The sequence below is a fragment of the Stegostoma tigrinum genome, chromosome 18 (genome assembly GCF_030684315.1).
Source record: "Stegostoma tigrinum isolate sSteTig4 chromosome 18, sSteTig4.hap1, whole genome shotgun sequence".
NCBI lineage: Eukaryota > Metazoa > Chordata > Chondrichthyes > Orectolobiformes > Stegostomatidae > Stegostoma > Stegostoma tigrinum.
Window position 1 is genome coordinate 51,091,779 of NC_081371.1, and position 17,316 is coordinate 51,109,094.

General features: G+C 42.1%; 1 protein-coding gene across 7 annotated transcripts in view; it reads right to left on the minus strand.

The window, feature by feature from the left end:
- The window catches only part of ttc41 (tetratricopeptide repeat domain 41), a 62,093-nt gene that overhangs the window by 30,451 nt on the left and 14,326 nt on the right, over positions 1–17,316 (minus strand). For 6 of the 7 annotated variants that reach the window (XM_048548597.2, XM_048548598.2, XM_048548596.2 and 3 more), the window contains exons 5-8: positions 17,003–17,166; positions 16,120–16,585; positions 8,396–8,635; positions 5,606–5,804 (exon numbers count right to left, since the gene is read on the minus strand). In XM_048548597.2, the coding sequence (XP_048404554.2) occupies positions 5,606–5,804; positions 8,396–8,635; positions 16,120–16,585; positions 17,003–17,166 (1,069 nt within the window). The remainder of the gene's footprint in view (positions 1–5,605; positions 5,805–8,395; positions 8,636–16,119; positions 16,586–17,002; positions 17,167–17,316) is intronic. The other variant, XM_048548600.2, reaches the window with a different exon arrangement.

A 17,316-nucleotide genomic window follows, 5' to 3' on the forward strand; every position in this document is an offset into this window, starting at 1 on the left:
GATGTGAACAGGGCTGTTACATCAAAGGAGACCATTATTTCATCCTCTTCTATCTTGGTGTCTTTGATGGTGTTCAGGAATTCTTGGGTGGAGCGAATGGAGTGGCGGGAGTCTTCTACTAGGTGTTTTAGTCTTTGGTGTAGTTCCTTGGCTAATCTGTAGGCTGGTGTTCCAGGTAGCGACACTATGGGCCTGAGGGGGGCTTCTGGTTTGTGAATTTTTCGTAGTTCGTAGAAGCGTGGTGTGTTGGATCCATCTGGTTTCATTTTTTGGAAGTCTCTCTTGTTTAATTCTCCAGATTTTTGAAGTTTTTTTGAGTAAGACTGTGATTCGATTCTCTGGTTGTGGGGTCGGGTCTATCGCCACCTGTTGGTAAGTGTCGGTATCTGCAAGCAGTGCGTTCGCTTTCTCAATGTAGTCTGTTCGGTTTAAGATGACTTAACACCATGCTAGCTAAAAGAATAGCTGAGCAAAACGGCCGCAGAATGCTTAGAGAAATGATCAATGACGCCCACAACAGACTCCGTAAATACAACCGGGAAATTTCGCGCCAACGCCAAAAAACTCCACTCACTAACGCGACAGACCATGAATGGACAGTACAACGAGCCATAGACATCAGACAACGGCAAGCACAAAAAACGGAAAAACTAGACCTGCAGGATACACTAGACAAACTCACACAAAATAACAGCACAGAAGCATGGATAAAAAACTTTTCTGACCGACCATTAACAGACACTGAAAAAGCCGTCTTAGTAAGAGGATTAAATTACAACTTCCAGGATGCGGACAAGAAAGATTTCTTAGCAGCGTTAGAAGCAACACTGAAAGACAACGAGCTCACAGAAGAAACCCAGCAAACCATCAGACAGACAGTCGCACCAACACTAAGCAGGAAAAAGGAAGAAAACACACTCAATAAACAAGAAAAGAAAGCCCTAAAAGGGCTCAAAAAAGATGAAAAAAAAACATCGTTATCCTACCTGCAGACAAAGGACGCTTGACAGTCATTTTAAACCGAACAGACTACTTTGAGAAAGCGAACGCACTGCTTGCAGATACCGACACTTACCAACAGGTGGCGATAGACCCGACCCCACAACCAGAGAATCGAATCACAGTCTTACTCAAAAAAACTTCAAAAATCTGGAGAATTAAACAAGAGAGACTTCCAAAAAATGAAACCAGATGGATCCAACACACCACGCTTCTACGGACTACCAAAAATTCACAAACCAGAAGCCCCCCTCAGGCCCATAGTGTCGCTACGTGGAACACCAGCCTACAGATTAGCCAAGGAACTACACCAAAGACTAAAACACCTAGTAGAAGACCCCCACCACTCCATTCGCTCCACCCAAGAATTCCTGAACACCATCAAAGACACCAAGATAGAAGAGGATGAAATAATGGTCTCCTTTGATGTAACAGCCCTGTTCACATCCATCAACATCAACTTGGCCAAAGAAACACTGACTACACTATTAGAAGAACAGAAGACACATACACCAGACACCACCAACCTCATCAGCAAGGACAGCATCATCAAGCTAGTGGACCTGTGCCTCACCACCCACTTCACTTTCAATAACAAAACCTACAGACAAACCAACGGTACACCCATGGGATCTCCGATATCAGGGTTCTTAGCAGAGGCAGTAATGCAGAGACTCGAACAAACAGCTCTGCCAATCATCCAACCCAAACTTTGGGTCCGCTATGTGGATGACACCTTTGTCATCACTAAACAAATCAAATTAGAGGAAACATTCAAGACCATCAATAATACCCTTTACTGGCATAACATTCACAAAAGAGGAGGAAAATAACAACAAACTGCCATTCCTAGATGTCACAGTAGAGCGAACAGCCAATGGGGAACTTCAAACCAGCGTCTACAGGAAAACAACACATACGGACCAAATACTGAACTATAGGAGCAACCATCCCAACACCCACAAACGAAGCTGCATTAGAACATTATTCCAACGAGCCACCACACACTGCAGCACAGAGGAACTACGCAGAGCAGAGGAAAATCACCTATACAGCGTATTCAAAAAGAACGGGCACCCAATGAACACAGTCCGCTGATTTCTCAGCAACAAACCCAAAGAAACAGACAAAACGGGCTCAGAAACCATAACCACTCTCCCCTACATCAAAGACATTTCCGAAATGACTGCCAGACTACTCGGACCCCTTGGCATCAGGGTAGCCCACAAACCCACCAACACACTAAAGCAGCAGCTAATGAACTTAAAAGACCCTATACAGACAACAAATAAAACGAACGTCATCTACAAAATACCTTGCAAGAACTGTGACAAACACTACATTGGACAAACAGGCAGAAAGCTAGCCACCAGGATACATGAACATCAACTAGCCACAAAACGACATGACCCACTATCACTCGTATCCTTACATACAGATAAGGAAGGACACCACTTTGATTGGGACAACACATCCATCCTAGGACAAGCCAAACAGAGACATGCACGAGAATTCCTAGAAGCATGACATTCCAACCGGAACTCCATCAACAAACACATTGATTTGGAGCCAATCTACCATCCCCTGAGAAAAAGAACAGGGAATGACATCACCAACCCAAGGAAACCTAACCAGATAAATAGAAAGCGGGACATAACACCAGCGCTTCGTCGGAGGCTCACTGATGATGTTACCTAGAATGGTGACGAAACGTCTGAAAACTAACCTTCCAGCTCAGCGAGCAAACTCACATCCAGAACCTCAACCTGAGCTACAAATCTTCTCAAAACTCATTTGCAAGAATAGTTCTAGAGATTAGGAATGTCAATTATTGAGATACGAGTTATAAGATGTAAGGTAAGTCTATCATCCTCAGTTATGAGATAGAAATATTCAATACCATGGGTTTGACAGAGTGGGTAGAGAGAAACAACTCCTATTTATGAAAGAATTGAAAGGAAGAAACACAAATTTATAAAGTAATTGGCAAAAGAAACAAAAGCAACATAGAGAAAACTCTTTCAATGATTAAGGCCTGGAATAACTGCCTGAGGGTGTCATGGATGCAAGTTCGATCAAGGTATTCAGAAGGAATTAGACTTTTATTGGAAAAGGAACAGTATACAGGGTATTGGGGATAATGTAGGAGAGTGAGTGAGTTGCTCACTTGTAGCATCAGTGCATACATGATGCAGTCAAACAGCCTTCATTTTTGATGTAACAATTCTGTGTTTCCACATATATACCAAAACAAGTCTTTGTATCTTGGCAAAACATTGGCAGTTAATCATTAATTGCACAGAATAAGAGAGATTTTCTCTTGAACTTCATTAAAGATTTAACATACGACCGTAGGACCATAAAATATAGAAGCAGAAATTAGGCCATTCAGCCCATCGGGTCTGCTCTGCAATTTTATCATGGCTGATAGATTCTTGATTGTCAAAGGGATCAAGGATTAGGGGGAGAACGGGATTGAGAAACCTATCTATCTCTGTCTTAAATTTACTCAATGACTGGTCTCTACAGCCTTCTATGACAATGAATTCCATAGACTCATCACTCTCCACCTGAAGGAATTTCTCTTTAACTCTGTTCCAAAGGGTCTTCCCTTTACTCCAAGGCTGTGCCCTCTGGTCCTAGTCTCTCCTACCAAAGGAAACATCTTGCCAACTTCCACTCTGTCCAAACCGTTCAATGAATAATTGATCCCTGAAATTAGCTTCAATAAAGTCTATTTCATTTGAATGATCCATTTCAATTAGTATTTGAAAATATTTAACATGTATCACTTGTAGGAGAAATGCTGCAAATAAAAGTGATCATAAGCAAAAACACCACCAAATATTAACAAGTATCTGAAAACATATAGGAGTCTCACAGAGTGGTTATGGCACAAAAGAAGGCCATTCAGCTTATTGTGCCTGAGCCACCTCTTCAAATGAGCATCATTACTTTGTGTCAATCTCATGCCTTTTCCCCATATCTTTGGACTATTTATATCCAAATAATCAACTAATGCCCTCTTGAATACCTCAGTTGATTTTGCCTTCACTACATTTCCAGGCGTGCATTCCATACCTCACTTCTTCTCTTTGCACATCACTTTAATACTATGCCCTTTCCTTCTTGGTCATTTTACGAGTGGCAAATGCTTCTCCCCATCAACTCTTCTTAGCCTTCTTCTCTCCAAACAGAACAGTCCTAACATCTAAAATCTATCCTAATAACTGAAGCTCCTCATTTCTGGAGCTATCCTTGAGAACTGCTTTGCATTCTCACATTTTTCATGTTTTCCTTTTACATTTTTCCTATAATGTGGCACCCAGAACTATACACAATACTCCAGCTGAATTCAAACATGTGTCTTACGCAAAGCCAACATCACCTCTTTCCTCTTATGCTCTGTCCCTCTCTTCATAAAGTTGAGGACACAGCATGATTTATTAACTGCTGCCCTGCACTTGTCGTGCAACCCTCAATGATCTGCGCACATATACACTCAGGTCCCTCTGCTCCTGCACCCCCATTAGAAATTTAGTTTTTAAAATTATTTTTCAAAGTTCTTTCTAACAAAGTGCATCACCTCTAACTCTCTGCATTGAATTTCATCTGCCATCTGTCTTCCTATTCCACCAACTTGTCAATGTGCTTTTTGGAGTTCCACACTGTCCTTTTCACAGTGTGCAATTCTTTATAGATTTTGTGTCATCTGCAAACTTTGAAATTGTTCTTCTGCACACCAAGATCCAGATTATTGATATATATCAGGAAAAGCAAGGATCCCAATATTGGCCAGGGGAATTCCACCACAAACATTCCTCAAGCCCAAATATCCATCCACCATACTCTGTTTCCTGTCACTCAGCAATTTTCTATCCACATTGCTATTGTTCCATGCTCCCTTGAAGACCTGTTTGACTTTCACCCAGTCTCCGTTTTCCTGTTACTGAAACCTTCATTCATACCTTGCTTACTTTTTGAAATGACTATTCCAATATACTCCTGACTGTTTTCTCACATTCTACTCTCCGTGAACTTGAAATGATCAAAAGCTTTGCTGCCTGTGACTTAAATTGCAACCGGTCCTGTCCTGCTATGATCATTGTGCTTGCTAATCCACACTGCCTTCCAGTCAAGAAATATCTGACTTTTAAAATTCTTGTAGCTGTTCTTAAATCATTTCATAGCGTGGTCCCTCCCTAGCTTTATAATTTTCTTCAGCGCCACAAAATGTTTGCGGTCCTTCAATTCTCACCTCTTGTGCAATTCCAAATATAATTATTCCACCATTCATCGCTCCTTAGATAATTTCTTAAAACCCAAAAAATTGTTAATATGACGTAGGTTGTTGTCGCATGTGCAATGCCTTGGAACTGCACAATTTCACAGAGCACCAAAGTAAGTGAAGTAAATGAGGAAGAAACTCAGAATTAAATTGTTAAAATGCATCTGTTTTATGAAATGTAATATTAAAGCTTTTGGTTGAATTTTGCTATGTAATGTAAAGCAACAGTCCTTAACAACAAGAGTACAAAGAATTAGGCTAAATGTTGTAAATGCAATGATTGAATTGTAAAAGAGATAAGTGAAAACTTTGACTTACAGGGGATCAGATACAACAATACATAAATCACTGAGGTTTCCACTCATTTTCAGATGCCAAGGTAGCTCTTGGTAAAGTTTCAGGGTGTATTTCTGCTGTGAAAGATACTCTGCAAATAGCTGGTGATTGAGGGTCTTTTTATAGTTAAAATGATTTTGATAGGAGGTTGAAGTAGATTCATTGACTGGAGCAATAACACCTACAATTCAGAAAAACAGACTTAGAACTTAGAAATCATTGCCTCAAACTCTCCAACCCTCTCACCCATTCCAACCTCTCCCCCACAGAATGTGCAGCCCTCCACTCCAATCCCGACCTCACCATAAAACCTGCAGACAAGGGAGGCGCAGTAGTAGTATGGCGCACTGACCTCTACATCGCCAAGGCTAGATGCCAGCTCTCTGACCCCTCCTCCTATCGCCCCCTTGATCATGACCCCACCCCCGAGACCAAACCATCATCTCCCAAACCATCCACAACCTCATCACCTCAGGTGACCTCCCACCCATGGCCTCTCACCTCATCATTCCCCAACACTGCACCACCCGCTTCTCTCTCCTTCCCAAAATCCACAAACCTGACTGCCCTGGTCAACCCATTGTCTCCGCTTGCTCCTGCCCCACTGACCCTATGTCCACCTATCCGGACTCCATTTTCTTCCTCTTGGTCCAGGAGCGCCCGACCTACGACCGTGACAACACCCACGCTCTCCACCTCCTCCAAAACTTCCAACTCCCCGGTCCCCAACACCTCATTTTTACTCTGGACACCCACCTGCATTCCCCATGCAGATGGCCTAAAGGCCCTCAGCTTCTTCCTGTCCCACAGGCCCGACCAGTCCCTCTCCAGTGACACCCTCATCTGCTTAGCTGAACTCGTCCTCACGCTCAACAACTTCTCTTTCAACTCCTCCCACTTCCTACAGACAAAGTGGGTGGCCATGGGTACCCGCATGGGCCCAAGCTATGCCTGCTTCTTTGTAGGATACGTGGAACAATCCCTCTTCCAAAGCTACACCGGCCCTATCCCCCATCTCTTCCTCCGTTACGTTGATGACTGTATTGGCGCCACCTCATGTTCCCACGAGGAGCTCGAACAGTTCATCGACTTCACTAACACCTTCCACCCCAACTTTAAGTTTACCTGGACCATCTCTGACACCTCTCTCTCCTTCCTGGAGCTCTGTCTCCATCTCTGGCATTCACCTGGAAACCAATATCCATTTTAAGGCTACTGAGTCTCACAACTACCTGGAATACTCCTCCTCTCACCAACTTCCTGAAAAAAGGCCATTCCCTATTCCCAATTCCTTCACCTCTGCCATATCTGCTCCCGAGATGAGGCATTCCACTCCCAAACATCCCAGATGTCCTCTTTTCTCAAGAACCGCAACTTCTCCTCCCCAGTGATCAAAAATGCCCTCGACCATACCTCCCACATTTCCCGCAACTCGTCACTCACACCCCGTCCCCGCAATAATAACCAAAACAGAATTCCCCCTTGTCCTCTTGTACCACCCCACCAATCTCCAAATTCAACGCATCATCCTCCAACATTTCCGACATCTGCAATCTGACCCCACTACCAAAGGCATTTTTTCCTCCCCACCCTTATGTGCTTTCCAGAGGGTCCACTCTCTCCGTGACTCCCTTGTCTGCTCCACACTCCCCTCCAGCTCCACCACCCCCAGCACTTTCCCCTGCAACTGAAGCAAGTGCTACACCTGCCCCTACACCTCCCCCTCACCCGCATCCCAGGCCCTAAGAAGACTTTTCACATCAAGCAGATGTTCACCTGCACATCTGTTAATGTGATATACTGTATCCACTGTTCCCATTGTGGCCTCCTCTACATTGGAGAAACCAAGTGGAGGCTTGAGGACCACTTTGCGGAACAACTACGCTCAGTTCGCAACAAAGAGATACACCTCCCAGTCACGAACCATTTCAATTTCCCCCTCCCACTCCTCGGACGACATGTCTATCCTGGGCCTCCTGCATTGCCACAATGACATCACCCGAAAGATGCAGGAACAGCATCTCACATTTCACTTGGGAACCCTGCAGCCCAAGGGTATCAATGTGGATTTCACAAGCTTCAACCAACCGCATTCCAAAACCAGCCCAGCTAGTCCCCGAATCCCTAACAATTTCTCCTACCTAAAGCCCCACCCCCATCTCCTACCCACTAACCTCATTGCACCTCTTTGACCTGTCCATCCTCCCTGGACCAGCCTATCCCCTCCCTAACTCCCCACCTACATTCATCTTCACTGGCTCTATCCCCACTTCTTTGACCTGTATGTCTCCTCCCACCTTATCTTCTCCTTTGTCCATCTTCTATCCACCTCCCCCTCTCTCCCTATTTATTTCAGAATACCCTTCCCCTCCTCCATTTCTGAAGAAGGGTCTCAACCCGAAACGCAAATTTCCTGCTCCTCTGATGCTGCTTGGCCTGCTGTGTTCATCCAGCTTCACGCCGCGTTATCTTAGAAATTAGCACAGTTTTATAGTAAGTTACAAGCACATTGTCACTGCCCTTAAGTAACTTTCACTCAGTTCTATGAATATGTAAGTCATTTTGGTGGACTGTGACTTTCAGCTCTAGAAATACAAATATCTTAGTGTCCTTGATTAAGTAGCAACAACTTAATTACTACAATTATTGGTATTCTTGCAAATTGTCCTGATGAATATGAGATGAAAAGTTTCAACAAAATTGGTCTTTTCTGTCATCCACCAAACAACTATTTTAAATGATCCATTCCAAATTTAGCATGAGACTCTTTACCTAGGAGAAGATATTCCACAGCATCCCGTATTGATTGGTGAGTGAAATTCAACAATCCATCTGGCCTTTCTTGTATCCATGCCATGGTGGCAGTACGGAAGACAGCCCAGTCAAAACTACTGATCTCATTGGTATCTGTATAGCCCAGGTATTTAAGAAGCTGTTGGATGTCCTTCTCATTTAACCCATAACGAGATACACCAAGCAGACAAAGGATATCAACGACCCAACCCTTCATACCTGAAACATGGTGCAAGAAGAACTACAGGAAGTTACGCATGCTTTTCTCTACAAACTATATCAACTCTGATAAATTTAAACATCTCAATTTGACGATCCTTAACTTCTATTTAAGGAAGTACACATCCAATCTATGCTCTCATAACTTTTCCCCTTTGGCCCAAGAATCATTCTGGTGCATCTGCACAGCAACTTCTAAGGTCAAGATATCATTCCTTAGAACCAAATACAGTGCTCCAAATACAGAGATCGTTTCTTACTGATTTCTAGTTGCATCAGTCCTGCAACTTTCCACCATGTTTTTATTGTTTACAAAAACTTCCAGACAGTGCAAAACCTTTCCAAATTTACTGTTATAGTATGTCTACCCATGAGCTCCACAGGTGTTAGCATGCATCTATCATTGGAGTGATTGGATTTGTATAGAAGGAAAGAACTTACTGATAATATCAAGAAATATTTAAAACTCTAGCAACTGCATATACTTTTTTTTATTTTATACTTTGTATAGAACTTGCAGTATAGATACTAGGCATTTGACCCTAATGGTCTGTGCCAGTGTTCATGCTTAATTCAAACCTCTTCCCAAACTACTGCACTTTACCGTATCTGGCAATTCCTTGTTTTAACTTATGCTGACCTAGCTCCCCTTAAATGCCACTGTTTGATTAGTTCATAATCAATGTACCAAAATCACAAAGTTCTCTCTTCAGTGGATTTAATTTCAAGTGATGTTGTATGAAAACATGTATGTAGGAAGAAGAAAACAAGTTCAATCAGGCTTGTACACAATATTCTTGAGCAGCCTCCAGAAGCCCTAAGGCTTTTTTGCAGTGGTGCCCCAATTTTAGTAGTTTTTATTTCTCAACCCCAGTGCTCTGATGTGGATTGATGTTCTCCTGAACCACAGTAGTCCTCGTACCAATTGCACTCCAACAATGTTATCAGGTAGGGAATTCAAGCATCTTCACCCAGTAATGATGAAGAAATGAAACAGTCATGACTAAGTCATGTCGATAGAATTAGAAAAGAAGAACTAGGTTATTGTCACATTTACTCAAGAACAGAAGTACAGGGGTACAGAGAAAAGTTTACAGTGTTGCCCCACATAGTGCCATCTTAGGTACAAAATACCTAGGTGCAAATCTTAGACACAAGGTAGAAAGATAAAGAAAAAAGTTATGTTACCATACAGTTATTCATTGTATAAGTTAAAAAACTAAGAAATAAAGTTAAAAAGACAAACATTACTGTCTTTCTACAAAGAACCTGTAGTAAATCATTGCACGGTTTTCCGCGCGTGGTCTGACTAGGCTCGCAAACCGCTCACTGCCCACACCTTTCCCTAGTCCAACAACCCACCCTGCTCCACTCTGGGCATGATGGCTGGCCCTCTCCGCTCCAGAGACACTGACTGTTCCTCTCAGTTCTAGGCATGCTAATTGTCCCCACTTCACTCTGGGTACGCCGGCCGTCCCCGCTCTGCTCGAGGCTCCAGCTAGCCCTGCGCCAGCTGTCAGCTGCATCACTGCTCCAAGGTAAGTTTTTAAAAGGAACACTAAAAAAAAACTTTCCGCAAGAAGAATGAGAAAAGAAGGATAAAAACTGTACAGTATGGATGAGCCCAGGCTGAGAAGCCTGGACGCTGCCTACTCTGCTGCTGCCATCTTGAAAAATGATATGTGATTAGGTGAAGGATTTTGATCAGAAGCTGTTCAGTCTCATGCCATTATTTTCTTTCTTTGTGGTAGGCTGATAGCTGTAACAGAAATAATCAATCAGTTACTGATCAGACGCTGTGGTCAATCTTCCAGACAGTATGCATACCACAGCCAAAGTACCCAGATGTAAGGAATAGACCCATTCACTAAATGCTCAGTTTTGAATGGTGTCTAGCTTCCTAGTATAGCTACAGTGTCCCCCCAACACTGGTGCATTCTTTAGCTGATCCTTGTAATTGGTGACAAAGTTTTGAGGAGTCATGAGATAAGTAGCTTAATACAGAATACTCAGCTTCTTCCTTTGCTTTTATGCAATGTTGGTATGGTCAATTAATGTTGTTGATGTGAGAGCACTTGGGTACTGCTGGTGCTACTGAAATTCAGGTAGTTGTGCCTTCTCTCACTGGTGAAGGTTATTACCTGCTATTATGTGTCGTAAAGGTCATTTCCCTGAAAAACCCCTACAACAATATCCTAGGGTTAAGCATTTGGCCTCCAACCACAGGAAACATTTTTCTTTTTGTCAAGTATATCGCTGTGTCCAGTAGAAGCATTTTCCTCTTGAGCCCCAGTGACAACAGCTTTGCAATGGGTGGAATCTTATGAAGAAATTTCCCCTCATCTCAGTCCTAGAAGGTTGATCCCTTATCCCTAAGCTATGATCCCTGGTTCTGGATTCGCCCACCATTGTGAACATCCTGCCTGCATGTAGCCTGTCTAGCCCAATTATAGGTTTCTAGGGATCCCCCTCATTCTTCTAGTCACCAGTGAATACAATCCTAACCAACTCAGTTTCTCCTCATACATATCAGTCCTCAACCCAGGAAACAATCTGGGAAATCTTTGCTGCACTGTTTCTATGGCAAGAACATCCTTCCTCAGATTAGGGGACCAAAACTGCACACAATATTCCAGGTGTGGCTTCACTAGTGCCCTGTATAATTGCAACAAGACATCCTTGTTCCTATATACATATCTTCTCTCTATGAAGGTCAACATACAGTGATAATGAGAACTGCAGATGCTGGAGAATCCAAGATAACAAAGTGTGAAGCTGGATGAACACAGCAGGCCAAGCAGCATCTCAGGAGCACAAAAGCTGACGTTTCGGGCCTCGACCCTCCATCAGAGAGGGGGATGGTGAGAGGGTTCTGGAACAAATAGGGAGAGGGGGAGGCGGACCGAATGTGGAGAGAAAAGAAGATAGGTGGAGAGGAGATTATAGGTGGGGAGGTAGAGAGGGGATAGGTCAGTCCAGGGAAGACGGACAGGTCAAGGAGGCAGGATGAGGTTAGTAGGTAGGAAATGGAGGTGCGGCTTGAGGTGGGAGGAGGGGATAGGTGAGAGGAAGAACAGGTTAGGGAGGCGGAGACAAAAACTCCCCCTCCGTTCCTCAGATGACATGTCCATCATGGGCCTCCTGCCGTGCCACAATGATGCCACCCGAAGGTTGCAGGAACAGCAACTTATATTCCACTTGGGAACCCTGCAGCCCAATGGTATCAATACAGACTTCACAAGCTTCAAAATCTCCCCTTCCCCCACTGCATCCCAAAACCAGCCCAGTCTGTCTCCACCTCCCTAACCTGTTCTTCCTCTCACCCATCCCTTCCTCCCACCTCATGCCGCACCTCCATTTCCTACCTACTGACCTCATCCCACCTCCTTGACCTGTCCGTCTTCCCTGGACTGACCTATCCCCTCCCTACCTATACTCTCCTCGCCACCTATACTCTTTTCTCTCCATCTTCGCTCTGCCTCTCCCTCTCCCTATTTATTCCAGAACCCTCTCACCATCCCCTTCTCTGATGGAGGATCTAGGCCCAAAACATCAGCTTTTGTGCTCCTGAGATGCTGCTTGGCCTGCTGTGTGCATCCAGCTTCACACTTTGTTATCAACATACAGTGAGACTTCTTTACTACCTACATGCCTACTTTCAGTGACTGGTACACAAGGACACCCAGGTGTTATCGAACATTCAACTCTCTCAATTTATTGTCATTTAAACAATAATTTGCCTTCTTTTTTTGCTACCAAGGTGGACAATCTCTCATTTATGCACTTTATACTGAATCTACCACTCACTAAGCCTGTCCAAATCACATGGTGACAGCTTTGCGCCCTCCTTACAATTCACCCTTCTGACCAGCTTTATGTCATCTACAAATTTTGAGATATTACATTCAGTTTCCTCATCTAAATCATTAATGTGTATTGTGAATAGCTGGGGTCCTAGTACCAATCCCTGCAGTACACCATTAGTCATTGCCTGCAATTCATTCCTACCCTTTGTTTCCCTTCTGCTAACCAATTTTCTACCCATCTCAATACACTATGTGCTTTAATTTTGCACATTAATCTTCTATGGGATTTTTCAAAAGCCTTCTGAAAGTCCAAATAAACTATATTCACTAGCTCCCCCGATCAACTCTATCAGTTACATTCTCGAAGAATTCCAGTAGTTTTATCAAGCATGATTTCCCTTCTGCATATCCATGCTGGCTGTGTCTGATTCTACCACTGTTTTTGAAGTTCTCTGCTATAAAGTCCTCAATAATGGACTCTAACATCTTCATCATTACTGCCATCAGACTCACTAGTCTATAATTCCCCATTTTCTCTCTATCTCCCTTTTAAAATAGTTGAGTTACATTAGCTACCCTCCCATCTGTAAGAACTGTTCCAGAATCCAAAGAATCTTGGAAGACGGCCACCCATGTATCCACTGTTTCTAGGGCCATTTCCTTAAGTTCTCAGGCCATGAAATTTATTAGCCTTCAATCCCATCAATTTTTCCAACATCATTTCTCTACTAATAGAGATTTACTTCAGTTCCTCCACTCACTAAATCTGTCTTCCCCTTCATTTCTGGTATGTTATTCATGTCCTCCTTTGTGAAGACAGAAGCGAAGCGTGAATTTAGTTCATCAACCTTTTTTTACTTCCCATTACAACATCCCTCATTTCTGACTGTAAGGGACCCACACCGGTTTTCACAAATTTTGTTCCCTTCACATACCTATTGAAACTCTTATAGTCAGTTCTTACATTCCCCTCAAGCTTATGGTCATAGCTTATTTGCTCATTTTAATCAATCTCCTGGTTCTTCTTTGCTCACTTCTAAATTGTACCCAATCCTCAGGTCTACTGTCTTTTTCTTAACAATTTATGTGCCTTTTTTTGCATTTACTGCTATCTCTATCCCTTGTAAATCAGTTTAGTTTCTGTTAGCTTTGCATTCTTGCACAAAACAGGGTTAAGCAATTTTTGTAGATCACTTATTCGCCTTTGAATGTTTGTTTTTGCCGATCCATTGTCATTCCATTCAATAACACTTCCCAATCCATCATAGCTATCTCACACCTCATATCATTAACATTCAGTTTTGAAGAAGTGTCACTGGTTCCAAAGTGTCAACTTGGTTTTCTCTCAACAGACACTGCCAGACCTGCTGAGAATTCCCAACAATTTCTGATTTTGATTAAGATTCTGAACCCCAGCCTCGGAATCAATTGCAGCACTTTTCATCTCAATGCAAGACTCTGCAATATTGTCACTCACCTCCAAGGAGTATATCACAACTACATTACCAATTATTCCTTTCTCACTGCATAATACGCAGTCTAAGATGGCCTGTCTCTAGTTGGTTCCTCAACATATTGGTCCAGGAACTATGTCCTAAACACTATAGGAATTCCTCCTCTACAGTATTGTGATGAGTTTGATCTGCCCAATCTATACAAGGATTAAAGTCACCCATAATTACAGGTACTCCTTTATCACGTATGTCTCTGAACTCCTGCTTAATGTCATTCCCAACTTCACCAGTACAATCTAGTGGTCCATGTACTGGCCCAACTAATATATTTTGCCCATTGATACATCACAATTCTAATCACATAGATTATACATTATCTGAGTTAATGTATTTCCTCAATATTGTTTTTATACTCTTTTTAATCAATAATGCAATACTACCACCTTTTTCTTTTTGTCTGCCTACCTAAGTACTGAGTACCCTTGGGTGTTCAGTTCCCATCCCTGGTCACCTTGCAACCATGTCTCCGTAATCCAACTGTATCTCCATGTTTTTAATATATTTGCATGATTCATTTATCTACTTTACTTCAAACACACTGTATGTTCTGGCATGAAGGCTTAAGGCTTGTCTTTTTAATGTTCCTAGGCTCTTTCTAACTATATTTTGTGGTGGCCTTGTTTGATTCTGGCCTGTGATTCCTCTGTAGATCATTTCTCTTCTGCTCCTTGATGTTGTTTCCTCTGACTCCTTGCATCCCCCTGCCAATATAGTTTAAATCCTCCACAATCACTCTAGCAAATACTCTTCCTAGGGTGTCAGTCCTCGCCCTGCACAGGTACAACTCATCCAATTGGTAACGTCCCATCTCCTCCCATCCTAATGCCTCAGTTTCCTTCTTTAAAGGATAATAATGAATCCAATGCATTTTCATCACAATCAATAAAAATTAACTTCTTTAATGACAGATTTTTTTTAATATTGAATTCAAATTTCACTATTTACTCTGGTGGGATTCAAGCCCATGTCTTCAGAATATTAAACTCTGGCTTTGGATTAAAAACCCATTGACATTACCACTCCATCACTGCATAAAAATACAGTGGCTACAAGAAAAATGCAGTCAGTAACTTACCTCATGACTCCAAAGCCAGTCCACCATCTACAAGATGTAACTCAAGAGTGTGATGGAATACTCCCCACTTGCCTGGATGAGTACACCTTCAACAAACTCAAGACGTTTAACATAATCCAGGACAAAATAGCCCATACTATATTCACAAATGTGCAGTCACTCCACAGACACTCAGAAGCAGTGTATAATCTACAAGATGGACGACAGAAATTCACCCAAGATCGTTCGACAACACCTTCCAAATCTGGGACCACTTCCAGCTAGAAGGACAAGGGCAGCAGATACATGGGAACATCACCACACGCAAGTTCCCCTCCAAGCTACTCACCATTCTGACTTGGAAATAAATTACTATTCCTTCAAGGTTGCTGCATCAAGATCTTGGAATTCCTTCTTTGATAGCATTGTGGATCTACCCATAACACATGGGCTGCAGCAGTTCAAGATGGCAGCTCTTCACCACCTTCTCAAAGGAAATTAGGGATGGGCAACAAATGCTGACCCAGCAAATGATGCCAACATCCCATGAATGAATTAAAAAATTGAATTAGATAGCTGATCATCCATTAAATTGCAGAAGCAACATTAGTGTCCAAATGGCTCATCTCTGTACCTATATTGTTGGGCTCTGCCATTTAACTCAGATTTACTGATCATCGGATTACTGAGAAGGACCTGTAACCAAAGTTCTAATTGCCAATTATAAGATACACCAAACGCTGCTCCTGGTATTCTCTTCAATACTTCATATTATACATTGTTGGTCACCTGGCTTGTAACATGGAAGGACTTTACTGGTTTGTCAGACCTGAGATTAAGTGAGGACACTGTACCTTTTGAATGATAGCTACCTTTGACCATTAAATGCTACTAAAGTGACATTATCCAATGCTTGTGAAATAAATTAATTTGGCTTTCAAGGGCAAACCAGAGCATAAAATAGAATAAAGCTGTAAATTTAATGCGGAAGACACAATTACATCATATCTTACTCAAATTAAATGTGAACATCATGTAAGTTCGTGTTTTTTCTGTCGGTTCCATAGGCTTTGAGAATTTAGTTTTGTCATACAGAATATATTTACCAACCTGAGATGGATGAATGAGAATAGGAGTAAGAGATTTCTTTTTCTCTGCTGCAAGTTCTCTTCTCAGTAACCCAACTGTAGTCTTCAATCCACCGCTTGAAGACAGCGGCCCACAACTCCTGAACAGAACGACACTGAAGGTATTCCTCCAAACAATCAGTCTCCTTTCTGAATCCTCCACACACTCGAAGTTCATTAGCCAAAATAACCAGGACAAGTGGAAGTGAGCTCAATTTTCTACTCAGGATATTTTGGATTTGGCTTTCATTTATCTCTTTGTAGGGCATGGCCAGATGCTGCTGGAAGATATGGCTTTTGACTTCATCAGCAATTTTGTTGAAGAACTGAATCACATATACTTCTTCATGCTTTAAAAGTGATTTGTAGGAAAGGTTGGACAAGGCAGTGGTCACAATAAGCCCGCATTGGTCTGGGAGTGGCCACGGAAGCCACGAGAATTCCTTAACCTGTAGAGAAAAATACCATTATATTAGATTGTGATTGAAAAGGACACTTTATAAATGCATATTATTTATTCAAAAGTGTAACAGACATTTCTGCTTATAATCATTTTCAAAACTGTTTAGAAATAATAATCATTACTCTTTAATTTCCTTGTAATTGAACTTCCTCACATCAATTATGAGATTAAAATGGATGTTACTATTATAAACTATGCAAGTGTTGCCTATTATGGAGTCAAACTTCTCATTCATTATCTTATCACTGAATATGACAAATGGATGGCCATGCTACCTGTGAGCATTCATTTTATGTTATATGAAGATTGGATCATTATGATATTTTGGATTTTGAGTTCTTACTTTTAAAAGCCATAAAGGTGTGCCATATTACCAAATTATCATTAATAATTATAATAATACCTGCTGTGCTGACATCCCACGGGTTCCAGTTAGTTGATCAGCACCATCTAACACAAGCAAACATGGTTTTAAACGAATCGCTGCCATGAAAGCTTTGTGGATCATCTGAAATACCCAAAGGTCTGCAGGATCTTCAGCAAATGCATCAGGATGATCTTCAGCTCCTGAAATTCACAGTTTTATATTCACTGCACAACATTTTGTTCACTTTTCAATGAACGACATCACATTGTGTTGCTCACTGACAACAATAAAAGTATATTTTCAATCTTAGTCCAATTTTAACTCCGGCTGTGAAATAGAGGTGGGAGGGT